At 39.2% G+C, this 18529-nt stretch overlaps 2 protein-coding genes across 2 annotated transcripts; one reads left to right on the top strand and one right to left on the bottom strand.

Moving 5' to 3' along the window:
* Window positions 1-10058: 10058 nt before the first annotated feature.
* On the top strand, window positions 10059-13635 carry LOC127807612 (protein WALLS ARE THIN 1). The gene is made up of 6 exons (XM_052345614.1): window positions 10059-10412; window positions 10973-11035; window positions 11130-11246; window positions 11495-11900; window positions 12553-12704; window positions 13137-13635. Exons 1-6 carry the CDS (start codon window positions 10186-10188, stop codon window positions 13324-13326), a joined length of 1155 nt encoding a protein of 384 aa, XP_052201574.1. The 5' UTR covers window positions 10059-10185; the 3' UTR covers window positions 13327-13635.
* A 2001-nt stretch (window positions 13636-15636) lies between these two features.
* On the bottom strand, window positions 15637-17911 carry LOC127808446 (protein NRT1/ PTR FAMILY 8.2-like). Its single transcript, XM_052346982.1, has 5 exons — window positions 17781-17911; window positions 17583-17667; window positions 17268-17485; window positions 16595-17163; window positions 15637-16504 (listed from the first exon to the last, which is right to left on the bottom strand). Exons 1-5 carry the CDS (start codon window positions 17874-17876, stop codon window positions 15676-15678), a joined length of 1797 nt encoding a protein of 598 aa, XP_052202942.1. The 5' UTR covers window positions 17877-17911; the 3' UTR covers window positions 15637-15675.
* Window positions 17912-18529: the final 618 nt, after the last annotated feature.

Raw genomic sequence — 18529 nt, 5'->3', positions numbered from 1 at the left:
AAATAATAATAATAAAATAAATAATAATAATTGTTATTATTATTTGTTTTATTTAAAATAATTAAAATAATAATAAATAAAATAAATAATAATAATTGTTATTATTATTTCATTTATTTATTTGTTTTATTTAAAATAATAATAATAATGAATAAAATAAATAATAATAATTGTTATTATTATTTTATTTATTTATTTTATTATTTAAAAAAAATACCAATGTATAATTAGTTATACAATTGTCCAATAATCATATGATTGCTTATAATATGCTTTTAATTGTTAATAGCATGTTGTGGATGCCTTGTTGCATATCGGTAATGGTCATGGACTTAGGACACTACATGGATGATGTATGTGTGATGTGGATGTATGGATTATTTTATTTAACGGCCTGCGTGCCGAAGGTAGCCGTCTTTTTCATGACGGTTGTAAAATAATTATTTATTGTTTTAATTTTATTGTAAAAGTAGTTTATAGTAAATTGTAAAAGCAATGGATTCACATCAATCGAGGCACGGCTTGGAGTGAAGTCATTGATGGCAAAATAATCAAGGAAATGAAGACCCTATGTGAAAGGGTTATGCTTGTAATAGTTATAGGCGTTTCCTTATTTATTCACCCACGAATGCACCGCACAATTCCAATGGCTGGAATTGCGCTTAGAATGCATGATTGAGTCCATGACCATATCGACTAATTTTATGCAATGTTTATTTACATAGTTGATGTATGTTAAAACGTTGCATGTGAAAAGTGAGACCAATTAATTAAAAAATCTCCCATATTTATAAAATTAAATTGTAACCGGTTGGACCTTAAGAGTTAAGACAATCTAATCGGGGCTCTCCATCACGGTAGAAATTGGGGCTTTTTAATTTGTGTGTTGATCGGCTATGGATACATAGGGGTTGCACATTGATTAAAATACTTTGATTTCTATTTAAAACATTTGATGAGATGGGGATGCACAAATATCGTGACCCAAGAATCTATTATGTGAGGCAATCGATATTCAACTGTGCAGACTTGTCAGCGTGATGGTATGATTTAACTATGTTCAATTGCCAAGAAACTATTATGTGAGGTACATTGGACTGGGAGCCGAAACAAAATATTTGGGCCGTACATAAGATGTACTGGACAAGCGTTGTCCACTTATTGAATTTATTATTCCAAGAATCTATTATGTGAGGAGTAATAAAATTAATAAGAATCCAAATACCCACTAGAATTCATGCCAATGTGAATTTGTTTTTTTTCTTCAAATGGGAGTAAGGAATTTGAAAAACTCAGTGGGAGGTACTGTTTGATTTAAAGACCAAAATCAGATAGTTAAGAAAACAAGATATCTAATAATCTACTTATTTTCTGCAGATATATCAAATGGCTTCACTAAATGCACTTTCTAAATTTGTTGACGCAAACCGGCTAACTGGACCAAATTTCAACGACTGGCTTCTAAATTTGAAATTGATTACAAACTTGGAAAAAATCACATATATCTTGGAAACGCCTATCCCTGAGCCAACTGTTGAACATATTACTCAGGAGGAACAAGATACACTCAATAAGTGGCAAGATGATGATCTTGTTGCTAAGAGTTACATCTTGCTTACTATGAGTCAAGAGTTACAGCGGCAGCATAATAAGATGCCAAATGCGTATTCGATTATTGCTCGTTTACAAGAGTTGTATGGTGAGCGAAGTCGAAGTGCTAGATATGAGATATCTAAATCAATCTTTCGAGCAAAGATGTCTGCTGGAGGATCAGTTGGAGACCATGTTCTCAAAATGATCTCCTGGATGGATAAACTGAATGAATTAGATGCTCCAATGCATCAATATCTTCAAATAGATGCAATTCTTCAGTCTTTGCCAGATTCGTATGGGGGTTTTATTTCAAACTTCTATATGAACAAGATTGAGTGTACCCCGGCGGAACTTATGAATATGCTAATAACGGCCCAGGGTACCATGAAAACAGGCACTGTGATGGCTGTGTCCTCTACTAGTAAGACTAGAAAGGGGAAAGGTAAAAAGAAGGCCACCCAAGCAACTAAAGTGATTGAAAAGAAGAAGGGAAAAACTGTTGCCAAAGGAAAATGTTTCCATTGTGGCAAAGAGGGACATTGGAAAAGGAACTGTAAAGATTACCTTAGTTCCTTGAAGAAGGAAGCGACAGGTATGATGATAGTTCATGAGTATTTTTCCATTGCTTACTCTTCTACTTTATGGATTCTAGATTCTGGAGCGACAACTCATGTTTGTGCATCTATACAGGATCTGGAACAAAGTAGAAGGCTTGCAGATAATGAGATTGTGCTAAAGGTAGCAAATGGGGCAAGAGTTGCAGCCACAGCTATCGGCACTGTATCTTTAATTTTATCACATGAACATAGTTTAATTTTAAACAATTGTTTATGTGTACCTGGAGCTTTTAAGAACATTATTTCTATTCCTGTATTGGTGAAAGAAAATTATGAATTTTCTTTTAAGAATAATGTTTGTGAAATTTATTTTAGAAATAAATTGATTGCTACTGGTAATTTTGTCAATAGTCTTTACATTTTGAATGTGACTGTTGATAATAGTGAGCATCTGCATGTATCAAATAATAATAAGAGACCACGTGATAACCCAAATTCTAAAATTCTGTGGCATTACAGATTGGGTCATATAGGGGATGACAGAATCACTAAGTTGGAGAAAGATGGGCTTTTGGGTCCATTAGGTTCTGAACCATATCCAACTTGTGAATCTTGTATCCTTGGAAAGATGACCAAATTGCCTTTTACTGGGCAAGGTATAAGGGTCACAGAATTGTTAGGACTTATACATTCGGATGTGTGTGGGCCTATTAATGTAATAGCCCGAGGAGGTTATCAATACTTTATAACTTTTACAGATGATATGTCTAGATATGGATATGTTTATCTCATGAGACATAAATCTGAATCTTTTGAAATGTTCAAAGATTTTAAAGCTGAAGTAGAAAATCAAACTGGTAAAAAGATAAAGGCCTTACGATCAGATCGTGGAGGTGAGTATCTTAGTAACGAGTTTGAAGATTTTCTTAAAGTCTCAGGTATTATTTCACAACGGACCCCACCAGGAACGCCTCAACTGAATGGAGTTTCAGAAAGGAGGAATCGGACTTTATTAGATATGGTTCGAAGTATGTTAAGTTGTACAGACTTACCTTTGTTTCTATGGGGACACGCCCTTCTTACTGCAATATATATCTTAAACAGAGTTTCTTCCAAGTCAGTTCCTACAACACCACATGAGATATGGTTTGATAGGAAGCCTAGTCTTAAACATGTTAAGATTTGGGGATGTACAGCTTTTGTGAAAAAGCTTAAATCAGAGAAACTTGAGACACGATCTTTAAAGGGTAGTTTCGTGGGTTATCCTAAAGATACCTTAGGATATGAGTTCTATATTCCTGAACTGCAACAAGTAGTTGTAAGCAGGAATGCCATTTTTCTTGAAAAAGAGTTTATTCAAGAAAGAGGCAATGAAAGGAAAATAGAACTTGGTGAAGGGTTCACCGAGCCTGAAACTATGCCACGAGATGTCCAAGTACCAATTGAGGAGCCAGGGTCGAGTGTTGCACGTCCCATTAGAAGAAGTGAGAGGATACCCCATCAACCTGAGAGATATGGTTTTCTAAATGAACAAGAGTTGTTCTTTGTAGGAGATAATGATCACTCAGATGATCCTACCACTTACCAAGAGGCGATATCAGATATCGACTCGAAAAGATGGCTAGAAGCCATGAAATCTGAAATGGATTCCATGTATGAGAACCAAGTCTGGACTCTTGTAGATCCACCAGAAGGTATAGTACCTATTGGATGTAAATGGGTCTTCAAGAAGAAGATAGGTTCAGATGGAAAGGTAGAGACCTATAAAGCAAGACTTGTGGCAAAAGGTTATCGACAAAGACAAGGGATTGACTATGAAGAAACCTTTTCTCCAGTCGTCATGCTTAAATCCATTAGAATTTTACTAGCCATTGCTGCTCATTATGACTATGAGATTTGGCAAATGGATGTGAAAACAGCCTTCTTAAATGGTTATATAGATCAGGAAATCTATATGGAACAACCTGAAGGCTTCACACCTAAAGTTAACGCAGGGAAGGTATGCAAGCTTAAGAGATCCATTTATGGTCTTAAGCAAGCATCCAGAAGTTGGAACATTCGTTTTGATGATGAAGTCAAATCGTTTGGTTTCATACAAAACGTTGATGAACCCTGTGTTTATAAAAAGGCTAGTGGGAGTGCAATAGCATTTTTGGTCTTATATGTAGATGATATCTTACTCATTGGGAATGATGTAGGGTTGTTGTCAAAAATAAAGGTCTGGTTGTCAAGTAAGTTCTCCATGAAAGATTTGGGAGAAGCAGCCTATATTCTCGGTATACGGATCTATAGAGATAGAACCAAGAGATTGATAGGACTCTCCCAAAATAAGTACATAGAAAGAGTGTTGAAGAGGTTCAACATGGAAGATTCCAAAAGAGGACTGTTGCCCTTTAGACATGGAATCCACCTCTCTCGTGATATGTGCCCCAAGACACAAGAAGAGAGAGAACGCATGTCTAGGATTCCTTATGCTTCAGCAATAGGAAGCCTAATGTATGCAATGCTATGTACTAGGCCTGATATTGCTCATGCTGTAAGTGTTACAAGCAGATATCAGTCTAATCCAGGTGAGCAACACTGGATTGCCGTTAAGAATATCCTTAAATATTTGAAAAGAACTAAGGATTTGATCCTTACTTATGGTGAAGGAGAACTGAAAGTGGAGGGTTACACAGATTCTGATTTTCAATCAGATGTTGATGATAGAAAGTCTATCTCTGGATATGTGTTTACCTGCAACGGAGGAGTATTCAGTTGGAAGAGTTCCAAACAGGATACGACTGCCGATTCTACAACAGAAGCCGAGTATATTGCAGCATCGGATGCTGCAAAGGAAGCAGTCTGGGTCAAAAAGTTTGTGACAGAACTTGGAGTGGTTCCTTCTATAAAGTCTGCCGTCCCCTTGTTTTGCGACAACAATGGAGCCATAGCGCAAGCTAAGGAACCGAGGTCTCACCAGAAGTCCAAACATATTGAAAGACGCTTCCATCTCATTAGAGAGATCATTGGTAGAGGAGATGTCAATGTGCAGAGAATAGATACATCACAGAATGCAGCAGATCCACTGACTAAGGCCATGAACCAGAAGCAACTAGATTTTCATCTAGATAGGTGGGGTATGAGATACCACACTGAATGGTCTTAGTGCTAGTGGGAGATTGTTAGATATGAGCCCTAAAGACCAGTTCCAGTGACACAAAGGGACTCGATCTTGTAATTCTTTAAATATTATTTAAATGGCAAGTTTATGTTTTTATTTAAATTGCAATATGGTTTAAATTATAAAACATATATCCATTAGTATAATAAGAAGTGGATACCATTCTTAAGTGTTAAGAATACGAGTTACGGATAATCCACAATTTGTTATACTATAAACATGTTCCTGGCCATAGAATTCCTATCATGGATGATAGCAACTCGTAAAGGCCAGCACATTGTCTTCCTCCTTGTTTCAGTATGAGATACTGAAAGATAAGGTTGGTGAGTCTCGTGCCATTCTGTATGAGCTATAGAAGGAAGATAAGTGGGTGCTCGTTACAAGAACGAGTTCACTGAACGGGACTGTTAACATTAAATCACATGGGTTATTTCTCACGGGTCAATGATTTAATGTTAGCTGCGATTTTACAACTAGTCCTTAGACCTGAGATGACATGGATATCTGTGTATTGGTGGATTAGGATATCAACGATATCATGTGGTTGTTCTAATCAAGGATAATCATACGTATCTATGTGCCTGATTCAGTGATACATGAGGTATGTGTGCATTAGACATGGAATCTATCACCTCGAGATTTATGAGGAGGATATCCTATGCGATCCAGTAATCACTTGACGATAAATCCTTGGCCGAGGTAATATGACGATGGAATTTGTTCCATACGGGTTGTGTCATAATTTGTCAAGATTGATTTTGGATTTGGTCATATGACAAGATTAAGAGATTCGACCTACTGACCATGATCTCATATCTTGTCGGGATATAGGATGATAGAAGGACCGTATTGTATGGTAACGTAGTAAAAGGTTCACAATACCCGCTTCACAATAAATTGGGTAATCATGATATATTGCTAGATGTCACTCATGGTTTACGAGAATTAATTGTTGATTATTCTTGTTGCCAATTTATTTGTGGACCCAGAAAGTCCCACCCAAAAAGAAATTACTTTCAAAGAGAAAACAAATAAATTAGTAATTTTATAATTACTAATTATAGTGCATTTATTTATTGGATAAATAAGAGTAATTAAATAATTATATTATGAATGTAATTATTTAATCATAGATTGGGTTGGGCCTTTTGCTAGTACATTAGGCTTGGCCCAATGGCACTATTGGATTCAAATAAATTCCATTGGATTGGGCTTGGTCCAATTGCATTAAATGGAATGGGCTTGAGAAGCCCAACCCATTTAATGAAGAATAGTTTTTAATTGGAACTATAAATAGCTCCAAACTCTTATTTTCTCTCATAAGTGTCTTCTTGATTCACTTGAATGTAGAGAGAATTTTGGAGAAGTGTTCTTGAATCCAAGAGGTAAGTTAGAAATTTTTGTGAAAAATTTCTTCTACTTATCTTCTCTCTTTGATATTCTTGAATAGAAGTGATTTCGGGTGGACCGACTCGGCATCCTACACTTGGAGGATTATACGGCGGGAAATCTAACGGTGAAATAAGATTTCATCAAAGAGGTATTTTTCGTTTATGCCTTCGTTTTATTAAACCATAATTTCTGAAAAACGGGATACCTCCAAATTAAATTTTAATTTCCGCTGCGCATATGATAAGATCTATGTAACTCAACATTCTCTTCGTTGGATTCAAGTGCAATAAGCACTTTATGATGAGAGAGCAGGACTTTCATATTTTTCTTCCAACTACTGAAATTGCTTTTACCATCGAATGTACCGATTTCAAATCGGGTTGATGTCATCTTCGCTTTGCACGAAGGTACCCTAGGAAACCCTAGACACAGACCAGACTCACTCAGCAAAAAATAATAGACCGACGAGAGACTTACAGTAAACCCTAGGAATCCAAGAAAGACAACACCACACCAGTAAGCCTTGACCGAGACAAACCTCAATCGAAGGTACTGCGAGTATAAAAGGCTCTGATACCATTGTTGGGAGGAGCCGAAAGCTCAACCCTAATCAACCCCTTTAAACTCAAATAAAGAGTTGACCAGAAACATACACGGACAGAATCATACACAAAGCATAAAAGCAAATAAGCAATATCAACACAAGAGATTTACCGTGGTTCACCCGTTAAAGAGGGCTACGTCCACGTTGAGCTCCAACAAAGGGAGTTCACTACACTATAAGGATAAAATTTACAACGAGCGATTACACACCAAAAAACACTCACCAATCTCACTGTACACAAAACAATCTCTCTGAAAAATCAACACAGTCCCATGACCACAATCTAAAGTCAGAGGCTTACAATCTTAGAGAACAGAACAAAAATGACTATAAAGAGAGAATGAGTAAAAGAGAATGAATCAGAACAAACCCTAATTGCAGAGGATAGTCGGAGGCCGTCTCTTCCATCTTTCCGAGGAGACTGTAGCTGATATAAAGGAGACTCAAGCGGTGGAGATCAAGTCATATAAAGGAGAGTGTAGAGCATCGACGATCGAGGAGGAGGTAGGCTAAAAGACAAGGCTCAGCACGCTAAGTGAAACGGCAATGGGGTAGCCGTTTTGGCCCTTCACCCAGGGCCCAAAACGCTGCCGTTTTGGACAACCATAGGGGTTGCCAAAATGACTCTCCTGCCCCTACCAGAAACGGTGCCGTATATGAAGCTTCACTTACAACAAGTCATTTTTTTTTTTTGGTGTGGCTCTTCTCGGGTTTAAGGTAGTGTCAGCAATCTTCGAGTTTGAACTTATCTAGATTAGTTTTTTCTGCAAAAAAAGGACAGAGCTTAATCCTCTGAGAATCTTTTAAAGTTCAAATTAGTTACTATACTTGAAAATAATGTAGTAATAATGCAATAAATATATAATAAATATCATACTTAACTTTTAAAAGATTGTACATTTAGTGGCGGAGCCAAAAAAGATTTTTAATTGGGGCCAAATTATATTTATAAATTGAATTTTATTATTTTTATAAATTTATTTTTATTTAATTTTTAAAATACATAATTTAAATTATTAAATTTGACAATTATATTAGGGAAAATTATAATTTTAACTCTGATCAAATTATAATTATCTATAATAATATATATACAAAATCAAAAAAATAGAAAAGTGAGCTGGGCCGCTGGCCATAGCATGGTGTGTACATTAATTATATATGAACAGGTTAGAGAGTTAGTATAGGCTAATATATATGATACCACATAAATAGTTGAGTTCGATCCTTTAAAGGGATTGGAGAGCCAGCTATGTGTGAACTTAATTAGGCCGAAGCCCTCCTTGATACTCCTTGTTTGAATAATACATGCATAACATTTTTTTGAGTAGATTTAACCCTTCAAACCTAGCTAGAGACGAGATTAGTTAAAGGCTGAAATTAAATATATGAGCTGCCGTCCACTTAAAATTTTATCACATAAATTGGATGTCCCATCATCAACCTGAATGATAGATCTTTATAGATATTGCTGCCATTTCTTAACTGGAAACAATAAAATAGAACGAGGCATGAATATGGGCGTGTGAATGAAGAATGAATTGAAAGCAACTGGGATTGGGTAGTCTAACGGATGGCAGACGGCAGACCCGACATGGCCATGCACAGAGAGGCAGGCAGGCAGGCAGCCAGCCCATATACATATATATATATATCTCTCTCTCTGTGTGTGTGTAAATTATATATAAATACACAGTGAAAGAATGGGGGAGGGGGGTGGGGGGTGGTGGGGGCAGCGCCGCTCGTGCGCGCTATCTATTGATGGCGGCTCAATGGTCAGCAGCTCCTCCGCCTTCTCTGCTGCTCTCTCTCCCTCTGTTTATCATCATTCATGCCATTGCATGCTTCCAAAGCACAATCCTTCCCTCTACTGGTGCATCTGTGTGTCATATATAAATATATATATATTCCCACAAATAAATCATCATCATCATGCCATATTATACCCATCCATCCATCTCTCTCTCTCTCCCCCACGTCTCTCTCTCTCACTCTCATCCCACTACTGATAATACTACTCTGAAGAGAGAGAGAGAGAGAGAAGTGGGAGACAACCCAAAACATTTTGAATCCTACCCTGCTACATTTGACACAAACCCCTTTTAGGCCCCACTATGGGGACAAAGACCAGCCCTGCAAACAAAATTATATATTTATATATATATACACACACATACAAATCTAAAAAAATAATCCTATTGCATAAGATTACCCTAACTTTAGTTTCTAATAATATTTGTTTCAATTTACTAACAGTATTGCATGACACATAAAAAAAAATATATGATTGATGATAGTTGTTTTACATTTTACTATAAAATGCAAAAAATCCTTATTAAAGTGGAACTATTCGAAGAAAATATCAGGATATGCAGCATGCCGCCATATTATGTGTGTTCTTCATATAAACACTTTAAATGACAAATAATATATATATGGGTCCTCCTGAGCTAAAAAATAAAAAGAAAAGAGAAGAAATAATATGGGTTTTGTTTTAATCATTAGTATTTCTGTAAAATAGCATTATAGCTTCAACACTGATGATTTTGTATCCATTGGAGTTATAAGTGGAGAGTTTTCATTTTCCTTATAGTATTAGGGCATTACAATTAAGCTCTTAAAGAGAGTTATATACCTTTTGTTTTATATACATAAATTTTTACCCATTTTATGTATTTTAGTAAAGTCCTCTCTCTCTCTCTCTCTCTCTCTCTCTCTCTTCCCAACTAATATTTATATCTCCCCAAACCCGCCTTAGCTTCCCACAACCACCCAACTCCATTCCCCTTCTTCCCCTCCTCTCTCTCTCTCTCTTTGTAATTCTCTTTCCCTTACATTCTTGGCGTCGTCTCCGCAAGCTCCAGCTACCTTTTCCGATGGCAGACACAACCGGCTCAGCCACCGGCGCCAAAAGAATGCTGTGCTCCATCCCCGAAAAGTTCCAGCTGCACATAGCCATGCTGACCCTGCAGTTTGGCTATGCCGGCTTCCACGTCGTCTCCCGAGCCGCCCTCAACATGGGCATCAGCAAGATCGTCTTCGCTGTCTACAGAAACATTCTTGCTCTTCTCCTCCTCTTGCCCTTCGCTTATTTCCTTGAAAAGTACGTCTCAATATATATATACACAAACCCCTCTATATATACCAAAAGGATACTGGTTTTACGTTCAAAATAGATCAAATGATCTAAGATTTATATTATTATATATATTTTGGAGATGTAAATGGCAAAATGTACTTTTTTTTAATGTTTTTCTTTATTTTTCAGTACTTGATCTTTATTTTGCGTGTGTGTATATATATATATATATATATGAAGGAGAAATAAATTATATGAAAAGAGATAGTGACATGACAACCCTTTTGTATTTTTTTTAGTTTTTTATAGCTTAAAGGAGTTAAAATGTTTAACTGATGATGTTACAAATTTAGTTCCAATTATTACGTCCGCTAAGGCCTGTGCAAACTGATGCGAAAGAATTTTATATATAATTTTGTTATTCAGGTTGTTAGCTGCCTAATTATTTGGATAAATTTGTTTTAAAAATGTCATTTTGCTTAATCAAAACCACAAGAACTACACTAATTAATTAATTATGATCTCTTGTCCATAAGATTGATCAACTAAACGTTCGTTTTTCTATTGTTGTTTGATGATCACAGGAAGGAGAGGCCGCCCATCACTCTCTCTTTTCTGCTTCAGTTCTTCCTCCTCTCCATTGTCGGGTAGGATTAAGAATATTTATTAAAAGCCACAAACAATTATTTATACTTATATATATATATATGATGATGATGATGTTTGTGTTTTATGGCACAGAATTACAGCTAACCAGGGATTCTACTTGCTGGGTCTCGACAACACCTCGCCCACCTTTGCTTCAGCCATACAGAACTCCGTTCCGGCCATCACTTTCCTCATGGCGGCGGTGCTCCGGCAAGCCCTCTTTCCCCATTAATTAATTAAAAACACCCACAAATTAGTTCCTACTCATCAAAATTAAGTGAAAAGTATGAATTAGTTAAGTTTTTTCTATCCTTGTACGTTAAAGAAATGATTTTTCAAGGGACAATGATGGAGAGTCATTTTACTCTTGTTATGTTGGCGCTGATCCCGAGATGGGGATCCTATGCCTTAAAAGAGTTGACAAATTAATGGATCTTTGGTAATGATTTGACATTCAGTATAGAGCAAGTACGATTGGACCGGAAGGACGGGCAAGCGAAGGTGCTGGGAACGGTCTTGTGCGTCGCCGGAGCGTCGGTTATCACCCTCTACAAGGGGCCCACCATCTACACCCCGGCGCCGCGGCTGCAGAGCGCTTTGCCGATGCTGGCGGCCCTGGGAGACGCCAAGGGCAAGAGCTGGACGCTGGGCTGCGTCTTCCTCATCGGCCACTGCTTGTCGTGGTCTGCCTGGCTCGTCCTCCAGGCGCCGGTGCTCAAGAAGTACCCGGCTCGGCTCTCCGTCACCTCCTACCAGTGCTTCTTCGGGGTCATCCAGTTCCTCATCATTGCCGGCTTCGCCGAGCGGGAAGCCGAGGCTTGGCTCGTCCACTCCGGTGCCGAACTCTTCAGCGTCTTCTATGCGGTGAGTTAGTTAATTCTCGCTCGTCATATCTTGATTGCCATTGCTGGTCATTGATTCACTCTTTTCTGTTCAATTATCTTTCTGGGTTTCACGTTCACTTAAAACTATTACTTGGGTGATAATCAACGGCATCTTTGCCGTTGACACGCTCGAGTTCGAGTTTCACGAGAACCCGGAAAATTGAAAATTCTATTACTTTTGTGATGCATGCATCTGGAAATGAAAAGGATAAATTTGTCTAAATGGGAAACCGATCTATCAGCCATGAAAGAAGTTGAAAGTGGAGCAGTGGTGGGGCTCGGTCTCGCCCACATGTCGCGGATGTTAACAATACATATATAATATTTCTCATCTCTTCTTAGTTGTTTGGTCAGACTGGTCATATTATTGATGGATACTGAGCAAGAAGAAGAGTACGTAGTGTGCTTAATCAATGAATATGAGAGAGAGAGAGAGAGAGAGGTTGTTTGGTCAGACTGGCCATATTATTGATGGATACTGCGCAAGAAGAGTACGTAGTGTGCTTAATCAATGAATATGAGAGGGAGTGAGAGAGAGAGAGAGAGACAAAGAGCGCATTGTTGAAATGGAAAGGAGAGAGGGTGGGGTTAGAGTGGAATTAACGATAATTAATTAAGAATGGAAATTGCAGGGGCTGGTGGCATCCGGGATCGCATTCGCTGTACAGATATGGTGCATTGAGAGGGGTGGCCCGGTGTTCGTGGCGGTGTATCAGCCTGTCCAGACCCTTGTTGTCGCCATTATGGCCTCCATTGCTCTAGGCGAAGAGTTCTACTTGGGAGGGTACTCTCTCTCTCTCTCTCTAATAATGCTCTATCAGACTGTGCTAATAACATTTTACGTTTCAGATCTTAGTTATATTGATTATTTTACTGTTACAAATTATTATATTGGATATAGAGTGTAATTTTTAGAATATGAGGGTGTATGCTATAATTCTGTAATTCTCTGTCACAACTGGTTTGAGAACATTAGAAGCATCTTGCAAGTTTTTAAAATTATACTAACTCTCAAAAGTTATATGAAAATACACGTAATATCTTTGAGTGTAATTTACTTTAATTGATGTAATTTTTTATTGGTTTAGGAAGTAATTTGAGTTTTTAAAGAACAAGGGTGTGAACGTAATTAAGTTTTGTTCAAGGGGGGGATTTTGTAATATGCATTAACTCATGGGGGATAGATGCGAAATTATCATTCTCTTGGGACGTACAGGATCATTGGCGCCGTGTTGATCATATCGGGATTGTACTTCGTGCTGTGGGGTAAGAGCGCAGAAAGGAAGTTTTCGACCCAAAAGGCAGCGATCCAGTCCCCCGCGGACCACAGCAACAACCGTGCGCCGTCCCACATCAAGACGTCCATCACCCAGCCGCTGCTTTCTCAGTCAACCGAAAGCGCTTGACCTGCCTTTGGAACCAAAAAAAAAGAAAGAAGAAAAATCAATGCCATATGTTAAGAAAAAGCTTGGTGTGGAAGAAGTTTTTTATTTTATTTTTGAATTTTCTCTTTGGAGTTTTTGTTAAAGTCAAAAGCTTTCTCTCACTAGGAGGGGAGGCTAAGAAAGGGAGGAGAGAGAGAGAGAAGATTTGAGGGAATGAATGTTATGATGATGAAGATGATGGTTAGATGTGGGGTTTGGGTAATGAATGTCCCATATGTTTAATTTTATATGTTTAATCCCATGGTTTGATTCAACATTATGGAAGCCAAATGCTTGTGATCATTGTGGCATGGAATTGGATGGGACCCATGATTTTGGATGCTTATGATGTGCTTCTTTGTATGCTGTTGTTTTTGCCCAACATCTCAAAGCATGTACAACAACAACAACATCATCATCATGCATGCATGCATGCACATTCATCATCATCATCATTATCGTGCTATTGAGATGTCCAAAGTTGATTAAGATAAAACTAAACAGATCCCAAGACGGCATCATTAAAGTGCATCGATGCCATATATAGGACCCATATTATAAGTAATATGCTTCTCCTTTCAATCTTTTTACTTTTTGATGATGATTGATGATGATGATGTGAAAGGAACACAACCCACCATGGCTGGGCGTTTGAAGTTTGAATATTCTTGCCATGTCTCAACGTTAATGGCATCTTTAACCAATTTCAAGATCAGATTTTTATGGGTGTCATTATAAATCAGCCTTAGATCCATTGCTTTCGTTTGGTAAGATGTGTCCATCCTACTAGAAAAAAGAAACTAAACAACATTGGTCCTCAAGCTTTTTCATTAAAGACTCTTGCACGAATGTCTATTAGATTGGATAGTGGTTGATACTAATTATTATCTCTCTGCATCCATGACTATATATAAAGGTCTTTTTCCATTAAAAAAATATTCGATTTTTATCATAAAGATCCATGAACATAACCATAACTTTGGTGAAAGGAGTATTTTAGAATCTTATAAAGTTCAAGATGTTCATGGAGTTATTACATTAGCATAAGACATAAATATGTTCTTAATTTTTTTTTTTTATAATTATTTGATCCCCTCAACTTAAATAGACTGTTGCTGGAAGATGCAGCGACGGTTGGTGTGGCGACGCGAGGTGAGTAGAGACAGCGAGGTGACAGAGACAAGGCGACGAGGTGCTGCGAAAAGGAGAAGGCAACGGAGGCACGGTCATTAGAGGGGAGCGAGCAAAGCAGGGGCAGGGCAATACTTTGTAAAGTTTGAGGGGACAATTTTGTTTTTTTGCCCCCTTTTTATAAGGCTCTCGGTAAACCTTTCGGACTCCAAGACTTTTCCAATTTAAACTAGGTAAGGGACAGATCCCACCATATTGGCTTTTGGAGAGTCTTGAGCTTCCTTGAAGGTAAATTGATAATTCTGGATCCCTTTGAGTATTCTGTCATCACGAACTTAATTTCCAAAACCCCTAAAACTTTATAACAAGAAAAAGTCTATGACTATGATTCTCACCTGTTGGAATCCCTTCCAACGAGTGTCAAGTGTTTCTTCATAAACGAATCAATTAAGTGTGTTTTCTTATGTTATTAGTCTCTATTTATACCTCTTTATCAAAAAAATGGTATAGTTAAAAGAGATCTTATTGTAATATATATGATTTTGTGCATTGTGTCAAATGGGCCGTGAGCAATTCATTATAGGCCTTTGTGGATTATAGGCCTTTGTGGATGATGGGCTTTTCGACGGGGGCGTATGGGCCTTAGAGGCCGAGAATACAATTGGGCCTTTTTTTTAACTGGGCTTGATGAGTGGGCTGGAGAACTACGCAGAAGGGAAAAGATTTTATCTTTTTAAATAACAATTGTAGGTTTTAGAGAAAAAAAAAAAAACCCTAAAACTCGTATTGCTCATGCTAGTATACATGAACCCAATCTTCTCTAGTCTTAACTTGGTTAGTCTTGTTATCTAGTTGACTACCACTCTTAGGGGTGTAAATAAGTTAAGTTTAATTTTGTTTGGACTCAACTGGTTTATCTTTTAAAACATTTAAATTCAACTCATTTATGAGCTAAATTTTATAAAGAATATTTGAACTCCATTTGTGAAAAATTTTTCATGCTCGGGTTAGGTTCAAATTCAATTTATTTAAGCTAAACGATACGAATTCAACAAACAAATATGAGTTTTATTCTAATATGGAGATAATTTATATATAAAGACACAACAATTAATTAAACGAAGTGATTAGTGATTACACAAATTAACTAATATGACTGCTTGACTTTAAAACTTTAATTGGAAAACCTCCATTAATTAATTAAAGCTCCTCCTTGCCATCATCTCTCACCTTTCCGGCAGCTCCATCTCTCCCCTTATAGAGCCAAGCAACCACCAGATAGATCACAAAGTTAACACCATTAATGGCCGCCAATACCCAGTAGAAGTAATCAAGCTTGCTCTCGTTCAAACTGTTCCTCAGCCACCCTTCTTCTTCCCCGCCCGTCGTCCTGTCAATGATCTTAACCAGCGCCGTGCTCAGCCAGTTCCCGATCCCGATCTCGCTCAGAAACATCGCGCTGCAGATGCTCCTCGTCCCGTCGGTGGCTTCATCGTAGAAGAACTCGAGCTGTCCGACGTAGGTAAACACCTCGGCGCTGCCGATGAGGAAGAACTGGGGGAGAAGCCAGAAGACGGTCATGGACTTGGGCTCTGGGCTGTGGAGGCGGCGGCGATTTTCCACCAGGGCGGCGGAGACCATGGCGAAGATGGAGATGAAGAGCCCGACGCCCATGCGCTGGAGGGAGGTGAGGCCGCGGCGGTTGCCAGTGCGGCGGCGGAGGAGGGGGACGACAAAGTGCTCGTAGAGGGGGACGAGGAGGAGGGCGTTGACGGCGGCGAAGACGGGGACGGAGCCGGGGGGGATGACGAATGAGGGGCCGAGCTGGCGGTCGGTGAGGGCGGCCTGGGTGATGAAGAAGGTGGAGAGCTGGGAGAAGGAGATGGAGAGGGCTATGGTGGAAGCCCAGATCGGTAAGACTCTGATGAAGGATTTGAATTCTTCGACCTGGGTCACTGTGCAGAGCTTCCATCGGTTTCTTGTGTTGGCTTCTTCTGGATCCACCATCACAGCTGCCTTGTCCAAGAATCTAATAAAAAATAAGTATTAAACATTATAGTTAACGGATCTTTCATTTCTTTCCTCATCAGAGGAAGCAATGTGGAACAATGGCGGATACCTGTATTGGTTGGTGTGAGCAAGCTTGCGAGCGCCATGAATGTCAGACTCCACTGTCCCGACCTCAAAGAGCTCAACCCCATGGCTTCTCACTTCGGCTCCTGTCCGATGGTTTCTCACCGAAGCCACCATAACCTGAAGAAACCTCGTAAATGCGCTGCCCATCGGCTTCTGGAACCTGTAGAAACGAAACCCGGAGGCCAAGATGACGATGGAACAGGCCATGGCGACGGTTGGCACTCCGAAGCCCCACGTCCAGCCCTTCTGCTGCTGTAGATACACCAGGACGGTGATGCCCAGCAGAGCGCCCATGTTGATGGCGAAGAAGAACCAGTTGAAGAAGGAGTACTTCTTCTCGACTTCCCTCTCGTCAGCCTCGTCGAACTGGTCGGCGCCAAACGAGGAGACGCACGGCTTGATGCCGCCGGTTCCGAGAGCGATGAGGGCCAGCGCGCAGAAGAGGAAGGCGTTTTGACCGGCGGTGGCCGGCTCTCGCTTGCATGGCACGGCAACACATTTCGGTGGCCGGAGACTGTCTACGGAAGCCGCGAGCGTCAACAGGACCATTCCCTGAAAGCAACCATCGCCTAAGTACACAAAAATTTAAGTGAAAATACATAATCTTTGTGATGACCATCACTGATGCGAGATTAAGTAGCGAGTGACAAATTTACCACAGCGTAGATTCCGGAGAAGACGATGATGGTTTTGAAGCGGCCAAGGTAAGCATCTGCCAGGAAAGCTCCGACAATGGTGAGAACGAAGGCGGCTCCAATCCAATCGTTGACGTGAGTAGCCGCCGTCGGGATCGTTTGATGCATCTCCGCCACCAGGTAAGTCACCATGCTCACCGCCACCGCGAAGAACGCCAACCTCTCCGCCACCTCGTTCACTTAATTAACAATCCAAACATAATCAGGCATTTAACTGTTCTCCGATTATAAATTTAATAATTACTTTCAACCAATTAAGCACTCTTAACCTCGTACCTATGATGAATGGAGAGGCCTTCCACCCTCCGGTGGCGAGCTTATCAGCAATTCTCCCTCGAAAATCAACAGACCCATTGCCCACCTGCAGAGCCTCCATATTTGTTGATTAATTAGCAGCTATCACAACCCTTATATACAACATTTATCTACACACACACACGCGTACATAAGAAAACCATATTTATGAATGATCACCTCATGATGATCACTGTTTTGCTTATGATCTTTGACGATTCCGTCGAAGGATGGCGCCATGAACGACTGATCATTTGGCGGCTTGGCTTCTGACATTCCATCACCAGTACTACCAGCTGTTTCCACCGATCTCTCCATTAATCTCTCTCTCTCTCTCTCTCTCTCTCCCTGTGTTTAATTCTGCTTCAACTCTGTGATCCCAACTCCATTAAAATTAGGCCACTATTGCTTTCAATCCGTCCCAGTTGCTAATGCCTTCCGTTTGTCTGTGCCCAGCAACTTCAAATATCATTATATATACACACACACACTTACGCCGTTGATATCATTGAAGTGCAGATGGCCGGACGGAACACAAAGATAAAAATAATTCTCGGAACGAATAGGCCAAGGATAATTACAAAACAGACTGAAGCTCACAGCTGGAATTAACAGATTCAACGATATGTATACAGAATTATATGATCAAAATAATATATATATATATATATATAGAGAGAGAGAGAGAGAGAGAGAGAGAGTAGTTGATGAATGCATTAGAGAAGTATTCAAACTGCCGTCCCGAGTATTTTTGGTCAACTTTGCATTTGGCGCAACAAGCAGGATGATATCATATCATGGATTCTCTTGATAAGTTAATTCCATTCTGCCAGCCATATTAGTAATTAATTAGTCCTTCAATTTTAATTATTTTTTTGGGTTATGTCGATTGTTTTTTTTTAATACTTATCGAACTAGACCTTCAGTCT

Source organism: Diospyros lotus, chromosome 8 (assembly GCF_014633365.1).
Source record: "Diospyros lotus cultivar Yz01 chromosome 8, ASM1463336v1, whole genome shotgun sequence".
Lineage (NCBI taxonomy): Eukaryota > Viridiplantae > Streptophyta > Magnoliopsida > Ericales > Ebenaceae > Diospyros > Diospyros lotus.
This window is presented reverse-complemented; position numbering and strand designations above follow the sequence as displayed.

What these genes read in the sequence shown, in the direction of transcription:
- LOC127807612 (XM_052345614.1), top strand. Translation starts at nt 10,186, where the DNA reads ATGGCAGACACAACCGGCTCAGCCACCGGCGCCAAAAGAATGCTGTGC. An exon ending in TTCGCTTATTTCCTTGAAAA is followed by an intron (nt 10,413 to 10,972) that starts GTACGTCTCAAT and finishes TGATGATCACAG; the next exon opens with GAAGGAGAGGCCGCCCATCA. An exon ending in TTCCTCCTCTCCATTGTCGG is followed by an intron (nt 11,036 to 11,129) that starts GTAGGATTAAGA and finishes TTTATGGCACAG; the next exon opens with AATTACAGCTAACCAGGGAT.
- LOC127808446 (XM_052346982.1), bottom strand. Translation starts at nt 17,876, where the DNA reads ATGTCAGAAGCCAAGCCGCCAAATGATCAGTCGTTCATGGCGCCATCC. An exon ending in AAAACAGTGATCATCATGAG is followed by an intron (nt 17,668 to 17,780) that starts GTGATCATTCAT and finishes GAGGCTCTGCAG; the next exon opens with GTGGGCAATGGGTCTGTTGA. An exon ending in TCTCCGGAATCTACGCTGTG is followed by an intron (nt 17,164 to 17,267) that starts GTAAATTTGTCA and finishes GGTTGCTTTCAG; the next exon opens with GGAATGGTCCTGTTGACGCT.